The sequence below is a fragment of the Rousettus aegyptiacus genome, unplaced genomic scaffold (genome assembly GCF_014176215.1).
Source record: "Rousettus aegyptiacus isolate mRouAeg1 unplaced genomic scaffold, mRouAeg1.p scaffold_m13_p_13, whole genome shotgun sequence".
Classification (NCBI taxonomy): domain Eukaryota; kingdom Metazoa; phylum Chordata; class Mammalia; order Chiroptera; family Pteropodidae; genus Rousettus; species Rousettus aegyptiacus.
In genome coordinates, this window is record NW_023416288.1 from 29974187 (window position 1) to 29987674 (window position 13488).

General features: G+C 34.6%; 1 protein-coding gene across 9 annotated transcripts in view; it reads right to left on the reverse strand.

Moving 5' to 3' along the window:
- Positions 1-468: 468 nt before the first annotated feature.
- TMEM196 (transmembrane protein 196) overlaps positions 469-13488 on the reverse strand; it is a 139395-nt gene continuing 126375 nt past the window's right edge. For 5 of the 9 annotated variants that reach the window (XM_036230394.1, XM_036230395.1, XM_016159598.2 and 2 more), the window contains 4 exons: positions 13412-13468; positions 9361-9615; positions 8140-8213; positions 2096-5179 (listed from right to left, as the gene is read on the reverse strand). In XM_036230394.1, the coding sequence (XP_036086287.1) occupies positions 5173-5179; positions 8140-8213; positions 9361-9615 (336 nt within the window). In that variant the 5' untranslated portion in view covers positions 13412-13468 and the 3' untranslated portion in view covers positions 2096-5172. Of the gene's footprint in view, positions 677-2095; positions 5180-5224; positions 5480-8139; positions 8214-9360; positions 9616-13411; positions 13469-13488 lie in introns of those variants that run through there. The other 4 variants (XM_016159600.2, XM_016159599.2, XM_016159596.2 and 1 more) reach the window with 3 other exon arrangements.

Sequence of the window (13488 nt, forward strand, 5' to 3'; positions counted from 1 at the left end):
AATTAAATGAAGACTATCTGCCTATAATCAGTTGATGTAGATAATATTCGACTGTTAAAATATTGAAAGAACTTTCTTTTAGATCTAGAGTTTGACTTTCACAATATATTTCTTAGGAAATACATTCTGGGTAAAAGACTTGTGTGCAGTAAATAATTTTCCTGGCCAAAAGAGTAAAAAAAAGAATCCTTCTGTATAATTTTACTAGGCATCTACTTTTGCAAGCAATTTCTGAATTGGTTTCCTCTGCTATGACTAACTGACAACCTGTGATTTATGGATTTGAAATAATTGAATTTCTTGGCTGTCATATCCTTTGAGTAAGAAGTATTACATATGTTTCCAGAAAAATGATTTAAAGAAGAAAAGAGTTAAGCAATGCCAAGTTCTGAAACTATTTGGAAACTGTGTTCTAACCAAGTGACACTTAAGAAGCATTCTCTGAGTTTCTGAAACGTGTTTGCTAAGTAACCTTTGAAGAATTTTTGAAGTAGTTAAGGACGTTAGGTTTCTAAACATGCCACTTTTGAGCTAAATCAGTGAAAAAAGGTAGAAGGCAGCATGTTGTCCTCACCTTTCCCGACACAAGAAATGTAGAATTTTTCAATGATGCTTGGTAGATAATAGGCTGAGTAAATTTCTTCAGAAATAGGAGTTACAAAACATCTCATTTTACCTGTCAAAGAGAAAATATTCAGTAATTTAGTGAAATCTTTCCATGAACAGAATTTTTTTAAAAACATGAAATCTTCTAAAGCAGCATGTCGACTTTATTGTGGGTTTGACCTACTTGTATTTTTTTCTAGCTTTTGCTAGTTTTGCTCAGCCCATGGATTTAACTGGCCCATCAACTTCGAATTCTGTGGAGCATTTCCCAACTCTTTTCACATATGCTATTGTAATGATAATTGGTTGACTGTGAGGCACCTGTGTAAGTACTGAGGGTTAGGAAGCGGTCCCTCCCCCTCTACGTGCTTTGGAGTGGCAAACAAGACTTTGTGAAATGACAGAATATTCTATAACTATTGTTCATATGTGGCTATTCAGCTGTTGGAATGTGGCTAGTTCAGCTGAGAGAACGGATATTTGCTTTGGTTTTAATAAATTTGTATTTAAATTTAAATAATTGCATATGGATAGGACAGTGGCTACTGTATCAGACACAGAACAGTGACTTTGTGACCCTGAGCAGTTCAGGTCTAACTTGTGGGCAGCATTAACATTGGCTCCTCTGGTTCACATTCAAGGGTTTTCCTTGGTGGTTCTAAATTAGGGGCAATAATTACTAACCAAAGGGGTGGGTGAAAATTTGTTAGGACATTTTTGGTTCTTCTAAACGGGGTATCCACCTGGTGTTTAGTGGTGAGGCCCAGAGATACTTAATGCCCTGACATGCATAGCACAATCTACACAATGAATTACTGTCCACCCTAAATGCTAGTAGCAATCAACTTGACAAACCCAAATAGATCGGCAGAGTTCTCTAAATACAAACGCTCCTTGACTTACAATGATGGGGCTAGCGATCATAAGTTGAAAATATTGTAAGTTGAAAATGCATTTAACATCCCTAACCTACCAAATATCATAATATAACCTACCCTACCTTAAATGTGCTCAAAACACTGACATTATCAAGACATACCCCGTCATTAGTCAAGGAGCATCAGTAATTGCATTCCTCTTCTCATCAGAAGTACTCCTGCACATGTGGGCATTTTGGAGACATGATGGAATGGGAAAACACAGAGTATGATATCCAAAGTGCTAGTAACGCAGCACACTGCAGAATATCCGCTGTCTACCCCTGTGATCACATGGCTGACTGGGAGGTGAGGATCTCTGCCACTGCCTGTGAGAGTATCATACCACATATTGCTAGCCTGGGAAAAGATCAAAATTCAACGTTGGAAGTACACTTTCTATTGAATGTGTGTAGCTTTTGCCCCATTAAAGTTGAAAATCAAAAATCAAACTGTCGAAAGCCAGGAACTGTCTGTACTGTGGTTTCATTTGTGAGAGCTCCTGTGATCTCGGTCCTATCTACTCTATCTATCTATAGTAGTTCTGTCTCCTGGGATCTGTATCTTATTTTCTTCTGCCCCCTCAGGGTCCTCCCTTTTTAATTATGCTCATTTTGTCCTATAGTTTCAACCACTCTCTCTATATATATTTGAGCACATTCCAATCTTTCCTATCTCAAATAATACCTTTTCTTAATTCCACATCCTCTAGCCAGGACCCTCTTCGCCTCCTCATTCACAGCACCCTATCCCTTGCCAATCTCAGAACGGCACATTTATTCATCTAGCTAATGGGGGAAATTATTTTTTTGTACCATGATGAAAAGAAAGCCCACACCATAAGTAGTTGCAAAACACATAATTTTATTACACAGGCATATCAATAGAGTCACCATACCACGTTCCACTTCTAAATGACTGTATATGTGTGTGTGTGTACACGTACATACACGCACATATATGTTTTAAAATTTCCAAGAGGAGTCCACTTTTATTCTTTTATGCTTAGAATAATTGCACCTTTTTGTAGCTAGGCTCTACAGCACACCACCACACTGGTTTCACACATTTTTCCTAATTTAGTATCACATTACTTTTTTCCAAGGGTAGCCTCTTACTAAAACTGTAATGTGGTCACTTAAAATATTCTAGTTCATAGTTCAATGTATTGCAAAAATAAAAATTTAAAGTACTGCAACATCTTCCTAATTTCCCCTACGTATCTTAAGAATTACTACGCATCCCAAATAAATCACTCTAAATAACTAAACCCTGAAAATATTAAAATAATTTATATTTAAAGATATAGCTATACTTGGTTAAATACACTTGGTATACTATTTTGATAATTGCAATGATTTCATTTCTTCTTAACTCTATGTCAAAGCAGTGATATGCCTACTTTTGTTCTTTAAGTGTGATTTCATAAATTATTTCAAAAGGCATTAAAATACCTTACTGTGTTGCACAGACATGTCTACAAAAAAAAGCCACCTAAAATTAGAGTTGGAGGTCATTCTTTCAGTACAAAACTATATCCTTGGATAAATTCAGTAGGACCATGTTCACACAAAATATCTGCATTATATAGTTTAGATTTTTGGTGACAAAGATCATGCCTGTTTGTGGAATTGAATAAACAGTGATGATGTTGATTCGCTATCTGAGGTGGAATTTATGGACAACTTCTATAATCAACTGGATATTGAAGTTATACAAATAAGTTGGGAGACTTCAAAAACTATACCAAACAACCATTGTCCAGATATTTCTTCCAACTATTTACAACCAGATTTTTTAATGAGCTGATTTAGTATGGTAGATGATGATTGTGTTGCTCTAAAACTAAAAGATCTTCAGATTTATTATTTTCTGGGATTATTACTTTCATAGCACAATTAAAACTCATATTTTGCTTCTAAATTATAACATTCTTATATTGGGTATTAAAGGTGTTAATTTACCTATGGTTTAGTAAGTAACTCAAAAAATGACTTGAAAATTGATTAGCTTTGGGGAAAAAATGAAAGTATATAATACAGTGAGAGTTATATATTTTAAAATACCAGAGTTCTTTATCTGTTGCCAGAGATTATATGCTCATAAATATCTTCAAAGATCATGCTATTTTCTTGCCTATAGTATTTTCTTTCTTTAATATCATCATGGGTTGCTATTTTAATATTTCGTTATGGAAGAAAAGGATGGAATCTTTCTATTTAATGTAAGCCTATCTTTTTATTTCCTTCTAGAGAGAATTCTCTCATGTTCTTTAGATATATGCATTCTTAAAAATGATTTTGTCTGTATTATTTCATGTGAATTGTAAAACGAACAAAAAAACTAAATTAAATTATAGGAAAGCTAATTGTAACTTCATCTTTTGGGTATATGTCATCTGTCCTTTTATATAATGTAATTGGGCTATAAAGTCTGTGCAATGTAAATATCATGAATAATCACAAGTTATTATGTCTATATTTATAAATGTGGAAGTATGTGATTAAAGTTATTTTTATAAGTCAATATTAATAATTGTTATTACATAAATATCATAATAATAGTAAAATAGCCAAATAAGTAATTTATCTGTATACTGCACTGTTCAGATCACTCAACTCCATAAATATCAGCCACAATATTTATACACAGCAGACATAAAAAAAAAGGAATAAAAATGAACAAATTTAGTAGAAATGAAATCTGTGATTTTGTGGCATAGAAAAGCCTTGAACAATTGCTTTCTCATCTCTGTGGGAACAGAATCTTGATAATACCTCCACAGTATCACAATTTCTTTTCTACTATTTACATTCATGAATGCTATAAATATATGCTGTATATATTTTCAATATTTACAGTATATATACATACACACATACACACACGCATACTTTATGTTATTCTTAGGCTCATTCATGAACATGCAGATGAATCTGCATAATATGATCAATACATGTTTATTTGCACTAAATAATATTCATTTATACCTTTTCATTCTTGTGCAAAAGTGCAAAAATATCACACAGATTAGTATTCTTTCTCTAAAAAAATCTTTTTTATGCTTTAAATTTTTTTATCATTTACAAATAAATTATGAAATATAGTTCATTCACAAATTGAAAATAATTACAATGTTTTACAAGGCATTGCTGAGGTTTTGAATTATGGCATTCTCGAAGCCATAGTCTTTCAAAACAAAGACATCGATAAGTTATTATTTCTTGATATTTGTACTCTTTAATTACTTATATGAAATGTTATTACAAATCTAACACTCATGCTAGTCAAATAGTGCTTGTATAGAATATAAATCTTTCTGTTTTAGCTGTTCCTTTTTTTATGAAAAGTCTTTTTTGGAGCATTCTGGAAAGTCTGTTGAAGTTACTGTACTAGAACATTTCTGGATAGTTTTTCATCCAATAAAAAAAAAAAGCCGAAGAAATAAGCGAGGCAAAATTGAGGAAGAATAATTTTAGTGGGTGCTGAGGAGAGATGACAGCAAAAGCAAGAACTGTTTTAGTTTTATCTCAGTCCTTTGGTATATCCTTGCCTCATGAAAATCCTAAAAAATGTTCAATTCTTTAAAAGATTGATTATACTCTTCCATTAAATATCAGTTGTGGTCCTCCATTGCTCATGCTGTCTGTCATTTCCTGTTAGGAAAATAACATGAATTAATTAAAATTTCTTTCAGAGGAAGACATCAATTTGGTCAATGGGTTTGCAAAACAGAAATTTCAAGCCATTGAAAAACTTGCTGAGTTTTGGGGAAGGACAAGGATTGAAACTGATGTTGCATCTGAGGAAATGAAATTTCATGGCATCTTGCAGCACATGAAAATGCTGAAGTGATGGTCTGAGACCAAAGTCTTTTGCGCACAAAAACAGTTGAATCTCTTCCCAGTCCTGAGTTTCTCCTTTCGTTCCTCAATTCTATTTTGAAAAGACCTCACCTAGAAAGAAGAAAACTATTATATGCCCAAATTTCTCCAATGCATAGGCTCCTCTGCTGAGCATGTCAACAAAGTGCCAAATAGAGGTTACCTTAATTCTATAGAAAAGTCTATAGCCTTTTTTCTAAGAACTGAAAAAGGCCAAGAGGATCATTGCTGATTTGTGACTATGGCTCACTAATAAATCACAGTGGAAAAGATTATTTTTCATGACACTGTCACTCATACAGTAAAAAAAAAATAGTAAAACCTCTAAATGCTTTTTTAAGAGATAAATTACTAAGATGTTAATAAGGAAAACTATACGGGAAGGTAAATTTAAATGAAAGTTTAAATATAAATAACGACCTAACACAGAAAGTTCCATTTGCAATGACAGAAAATACATTAATGTAAGAAAAATTTAGAAGTGTTGAATTCATGTTTTATTAAACTTTAAACTTTCCTATACAATAAGAGGTAATGAGGCCCATTCAAAATTATAATGATTAGTGCATCATATTATAAATAATTTGGCAAAGCTATCGAAAAATAGATGACAACATCTTTCCACACTTGAACAAGCCTATTTGCAGCAGAGCAGTAAAAAACAATTCTAGCGGAAATATCTTCTGAATTATCTCATGCCCATTAGTTTCTGTTTACTTTCTATTTGGGTGAAGCAACAATTACAAAGTATTGTGTTTGTTTTTATAAATTGTAGAAATTATTCCAAATATTTATTTTAAAATGAAAAGGTATCCACGCCCTATGTTTAGTCTCTTCTCTGAAGATTCAATACTAAAGGTAACATGGAATGAAAACACTTACTTTTCATATATGGAATGGTTTTGTAAGTCACACAGGAGGAGCAATGAGAGACCAGAAGGCAGAAATTGACCCCGTTTTTGAACTTCTCTTTTGAAAACGTTGCTGTCTTTTAGAAGATGGGGTAGAGTTTCCTCCAAGAAAATTTTCGGAAAGGAGACAAGGAGACAACAGGCATTCGAGACCTTTCTTTTCACATCAAGACCTGTCTCTCTGTGCAAAGTGCCTTGGCCCCTCCAGGCTGAGAGGAGTTGGTTGTCTTGTCCCTGGGTATCCATTTTATCTCCCCTACTAAGGTGCTAAGAAAAAAAAAAAAAAGAAACCTAAAAACTCAAACCCTTTTAGGGAAAAGCCTGTGACAGGAAGAGCCCACAGCCCACCTCTGTGGTCTGGTGATGGTTCAGTCTAATTGAGGGGCTGGCTTTGCTGGAGATACATGAAGTGAAAGTAGTAGATTTAAAAAAACACTGGGGTTATTGGGCTGTTAGTTAAGTTTACAGATAAGAACCTTGATTTGAGGCTTCATTCAAGAACTCACTATTGGTGGCAAGATACATAGAAATAATACCTCCAAAATGATCTTTAACAAAATTTACTCATACATTTTTTTTTTCTTTTAATTCCTCTTGCCAGGGCAAAAACACAATTTTCTAATGAACTTATAGAAGTAAATTTCCTAGGTGCCTTTTTTTCTCCTAAGATGACTTTGTATTAAAAAAAAAAAAAAAAAAAAAAAAAAAAAAAAAAAAAAGGAGCTTTAAAACCATTTTAAAAACCAGCCTAATGTTTAATCTTTTATTGCAGAATTTTAAAAATCCAGTTTTTAAAAATTGTACAAGTCTAAGGCCATGCCACCCTGAATGATCTTGGAAGCTAAGCAGGGTCAGGCCTGGTTAGTACTTGGATGGGAGACCACCTAGGAAGACGAGGTACTGTAGGTGTAAAAAATAAAAAATACAAGAGATCGTAAGCTGACAAGGTCCTTACAATCTACGAGGTCAACCAAGGGTTGCCTCCCCTAAATATATATATATATATATACACACATATATATGTGTATATATATATATATATTACAAAAAAAGAATGTTCTTAACTAAATTCACTCTAATACAAATACAATAAAATCCCAATAGAAAGTAACAGTGTAAATCAGTTTTTAAGTGGATTAGTATCACCAGCTTATTTGCAAGTAGGCATGTCCAATTTAACAAGAAGATTATACTCTAAATTTGAGCATGTTCAAATGGAAGTATTTGCAAATGGACGTACTTTTTATAATTAGGCCATGTGAATTTCTGTATTTCCAATACTATTGTTTAACCGAAGCAAGAATGGTGACTATTTTCAGCAATCCAAAATATGGGAAATAACATTTGAAATGTATCACATCAGATAATTTTACAAGAAGTAAGTTTTCACGGAGAATTTTTACTGTATTAGTGTCAGACAGGGTATCTATTCATGCAATTTTGGCATGAGGGAGATATAGTTTGTCTTTATCAGATACATCTATTATTAAAAGACAAAACTCTGGTCTGTGAAGGATGATACCGAGTCAGGCCCATGATGTAGCAGAGGATAAAGGAGCCAAGAATCATCCAAGCAGAGATGTGTTTGGATGCTGATGGGCAGGCTGAATATTCTAAATACTCAATCAACTTAACAAGCTGCAAGACTCTGCCATGTAGGTTTATGTCAGGTCCTCAAAGTAGCTCTCATGAAAAGCTGTACTTTGAGAAACAACACCCAGCATCAGTCCAGACTGATCTGCTGACATCATGGCTTCCTAAAAGAGGCAGCACTTCCTACAGTGACATTACAACATGGTAACTCCCTAAAAATCAGCGTACCTTGTAGGTAACTCTGGTGTCGGGGGCACCACCGGGCAGCTGGGCAAGTCGGTTATTTCAATAGCCCTCAATCTCTAATATAAATATAACAATTATACAATAAATATTGCACAAACATATACACAAAAATTAAATCATACTAGCAGAAAAAATAGAACGTGAAAGAGCCACTATCCAAATATATAATGATAATCTAATTTTAACAACCCGTTTCTTTAAATTACCAGTCCTGCTATTTATACTATTAGTTCTTTTTTGAAGAGCACACATAAATCTGTCTAAAATTGATTTCTTGAAACAATTTAAAAGCATTTACTCTCCTTACTTGAATGTATAGATTATGTACAAAATGGAAACATAAAACCGTAGAATAAATATTTTTCTTCAAAATAACATTATACATACATATGCAATAGTAACTCTTACTACTCATTCTTCTGTGGTTATGCAGTTTTATTTCCATGATATCAAGTAAAATATGATGTAGCTATTATCTTAGTGAGTTTATTTCACAGATGCTCTATATTTTTCTTACCAGATCCAGTAGCAGGAGCTAAATTTAAAAATATGTGCAAGATGTAGTAGAAACATGGACAACTCACTACATCATTTGTCCTTTTATTTGATAAATGTAATTTCCTGTTTGAATGGGTTTCATTAAACAATTATGCAAGGAACATTGTTTAAAATACAGGCAAAGCTAACCAAATATGCATGAAGTTTAGATGAGAATTAAATGAAGCTTTATGTGAATTGTAATTCCTGTACTGATAGGCAAGGCTTTTTGTGGCCTCATTAAAAGGCCCTTTAATGCTTGAAAATCTAATTTACATAATCAAATGCATCTACTTACAAGCACAAGGGGTGGGCTAGAAAGGCGAATTCATTGGATTTCTAAAACTGGCATTATTGAGTTGAGAGTGTATTTAGTGTTTTTCCTCAATACATAAAAATCCATATTTATAAGGCATTTAATATTTTATAAAATGCTATTTTAAGAACTGTGTTTTTGTGTCGAGAGACTACAAAATTATGTTGAAAATAGGTGTACCTAGAATTGCAGAGAAAAATAAATAAATTCCTATTCTTAGTCTATTAGAACCAAACTTTTATAGAATCTAATTTCTCAAATTCTCATCTAAAGCTGCAGGTTGAGTCACCTCGCTTTGACTGCAGTCGTCACCACACGACAGCAGTGAGAGGAAGAGGTACAAGACTCACTTTCTCGGCCATTTCATGAGAGTGGTGTAGCGAATGCTCCCTTTCTGAGAACATCCTCCTCTGTTCATAGCTGGCCAGTCGACAAGTGAGCCAGGAAGAGAGGGTGCACCCCCCGATCCCAATGCAAGCAAGAGACATGGATGCGAGATGCAGAGGGTAAAGGGAAGAGGTCTTCTTTGTCACTGCCCGAAGGAACTGAAAATTCAGGATGCCCCCAATGAGTCCACAGATGCAGCAGGCAGAAAAGAGGATCATCTGATAAGAAAGAAAACAAGAGTGTTAACGTTGAGAAAGCGAAGCTGGCCCCATGCAGTGCACTGTCCTGCTACACATCAAGGATGGCTGAGCTACTCTAAAGAGGAGATGGTTTTGTTACTCTCGAGAGGACAGGAACTGTCCTTTCATTGAGTTTCTATGGAATCTGACTCAATGGAAAGGGTGTAGACCATAGTGCTTCAGGAATTAATAGCTGACTGTATAAAGGCCAAGGACAAATCTTATGAAAACTCTAAAATAAACAAAATTTGTCTTTTAGGTAGATTCAGATTTAAATAGTCTTTATTTAATATCTACTGTGTGCTACTATGCTAGGAACATGAACAGATATCATCTCAATTAACCTATTCAGCAATCCTCTGAGAGAGATAGTAATATACATTTTGGAAAATAAATGGTGAGCGGGTAACACTCAAAGTTAGGCATTGATCCCAAATTTTCTGACTCCAGATCCGTTTCGCTATGTTAATACCGCCCCCCCCCAAAATATCAAAATATCTCTTCTTGAATTGTCTTTAGTTCCACCAAGCTTCAAATTTTCATACTTCTCTAGCTTTGTGATCTTAGAGAATTTAGTTAATTCTTATTTGTTTATAGATAGAAACTTTATTGTGTGTGTATCTATTTCCCCAACAGAAGGCTTAGAGCCTTCCTATGAATTGACCCCGTATCTTACAAATCTTTTATTACTATGTAGCACCACAGTGAAGAATACACAGTAGACCTTCCAAAATACAGCTGGATTGGTTGTTTTGAAGAAACAGCATGCAGCTTTATTTTTGATCTTACTGTTGTCTTACTCTGGGTCTTTATGAAAAGAGCTAGGGGGTTTTAGTCAAACTAAATATCACAGGATCTCTGGCAGAACTAAGCACAATGTATTCTGTGTAATGTTCTGTGAATATTTAATACATTTAATTGAATATTCCAATAGCTTTAATAATTTTACTTTGTATTTGTATCTAGTCTATATTCTCCTAAGGGTTTTCAGGATATTTTATAGTATGATACTAATTTATTTTATCATATTCCCATCATTCTCTGAAATAGCTTTTGTCTCCTCTCTTGTCCATCGGTGTAGCTTATACATTCCAACCTCAATAATATTTTTCACTTGCTGAAAATAATTTTGCTTCTTCCTTGGACACATCTAGCCCTAACTTTCTCAAAAAGCCTTCCTGGACTTTACTTTAGCATAATTCCATAGGACAAACAGCTATATAACTTAATTTAGCATTAAATTTTACTTTATCAGGTATTGTTTGCTGTTGACAGGGAGTTGAGTTTAGCAAGCACTTACGAAGCACCTAACATCTGTTAGGCCCTGAGTAAAGTAGCACGTGGTGTTACGAAAAAGAATAGCTCATAGCTATTCTCCTTGACTACACTGCAGTCTCATGTGAGAGAAGACCTACAATTCCAACATGGCATGGCAAACATTTAGATGAGTGGGTGGTCCTCATAGGAGGGAGGAGGGGAAGTCAGTACAGCCGGGGGTTTCAGACAAGATTTCCTGGACAACACGTCATCTACGTTATGTGCATCCCAGCAAAGGTACGGCCACAGACGTATGGAATAGCACAATGAATAGCACGATGGTCTGAAAGAACTACAGGTTGTCCCTCTTATTTCTCTAACTTAATTCAGCATTCCTTATTGTGTCTGTCTCACAGAACTTACCACCAAGGCTGAAACTCCAGTAATGGATGAGTAAAACCTTTTTACTAAATAACTGAATCGTCCCAAGTGGGAACTTGTAGCTTTCAATTTCAGGTAGAATCAATGAGTCACATTTCATCTTAAAGTATGTTTAGATGAATTGCAGTTTCTTGGGAATATATTTTGCTGTTCACTCATCCTCAGAAAATATGGAAAGATAATACATTTTCACCTTTAAATAATTGGTTTATTGTTAATGAAGGAAAAAGATAAATTTAATTGACTATTAGAGGAAAGCACATATCTCTTCTGATTGCAGGCAGAACGTTCTCACCTAGGAACTGAGAGGTAAAATTTGTAACCCAAGCTTGTAACCTTCTACTATTTTCAAGTCTCACCAGGCTGGAGAGTCTGGACTTCAGAGATATCTGGAGAGGAGAAATTTTTACACAATTGGACTAAAGGGTAGATAGTTAAATGTCATCTATGGGAACCCCCGGTGGTACAGAGGGATAAAGTGAATGATTTTTTCTAAAAATTTAGAATTTAAGATATTTTTTTCTCACTTATATATAAAAAAAATTAATGAGAGAGAAAAAAAGTCACTAGTGCTTTTTAAAAAATCTTTCTTCTCCTCCTTTTCTTTCCCTTCCTTTTTGCTATGTACTGAATGTTTGTGTCCTCCAAAATTCAGGTGTTGAAGCCTAATCCCTAATATGATGGCATTTGAAGGTGGGGCCTTTGAAGCCCCCGTGAATGGGATCAGTGTCCTTACATAAGACTCCAGTGGGCTCTCTTCTCCCTTTTGTCATGTGAGGAACAGCCAGAAGTCTGCATCCTGGAAGATAGCGTCGCCAGACCCAACTCTGCTGGCGCCATAATCTTGGACTTCCAGCCTCCAGGACCATGAGAGAGAAATTTCTGTTGCTTATAAGCCACCCAATCTATGGTACTTTGTTATAGCAGCCCCAGCAAACTAAGAGATCTCCCTTCTTCCCCTTCTCGCTCCCCCCAACCCTTTTTTTTCATCTAAGTTCCAAAAAATTGTCATTTCATAGCCATAAAGATCCTCAGTAGAAGAAAGCTGTAGAAACACTGACAGCCAAGTCAAAAGAGGGATGGGAGAATTATAGATGCGAAATCAAGAGCCTCTAAGAAAGAAAATTTTATCTGAGGGTTTCCTTTTATGCGATTTTTAAAAATTACATCTCACGTGTCTAAATCAATGGAGACCTCATCCTTTTTGTCACAATAGATAGGTGTGATTATAAAAAGAAGTTAAACAAAAATGACTGCCCTCTCCAGATAACCGGTTTCCCTTTGGAAAAATCTGTTTTTAAGCTCAAGAACCACTTCCTTGGGTTCATGTGTTGCATTAATTTTATCAGTTTTTAAAGGTCTATGATCTTTCCTGTTGTACTCAATACAATAAACCATGCTTTTTCCTTCTTTCCAAACTCTCATAAAATGACGTGGAAGGCAGTGGGGAATCTACACTTTAGCTCGGCAGAAGTTGTCTTCCATCTGATATCAGAGTTAGCTGGAAGCATGTTCCGTACCCTCAGGACCCACAATAGTACCATAAAACATCTGAAAACACTTACATTTGCATTCACTGTAATAAAATAAAATCACATAAAAAATCTTTGGGAATTAACTGTAACTATAACAACACAGCTGTTTCACTGCTTTGTAAGATCCAATACACAGTCAAACAAAATTAGCAATCCTTAGGCTCAGTCCGCATTTAAACAGTTAAATTTCTAATGATTCAAGTTGTATCTTTTTTAGTTTATTGAAGGAATGTTTGGGATCCTATAAATTGGAAAAGTGGTGATTGTCATCCAAAGAAGTCATTAAGGGTTATGCATTTATGTTTTTAAAGAGTATATCAAAGATTTTCTTTTCTTTTCTTTTTTATATTTTTGGTCACAGTCTCTAATAATCTTGATGTTTTTCTTTGAAAATCAAAAAGCCAGGATTTTTTGTCAGGATTTTTTTTCTATCCCAAATTAGTAACCTTCAGCATATGAAAGTTCGCTAGTGACCATTTCCATTTTTGAGTTCTTACAGTTCAAACACTTCAACGCACAACACAAACAAGGAAGAAACTTACGACAAGTCCAGATTTTTTTTTGGCGCACAATATTCCACATATGCCACAAAGAAGAAACTGAAAAAGAAAAGAAGAAC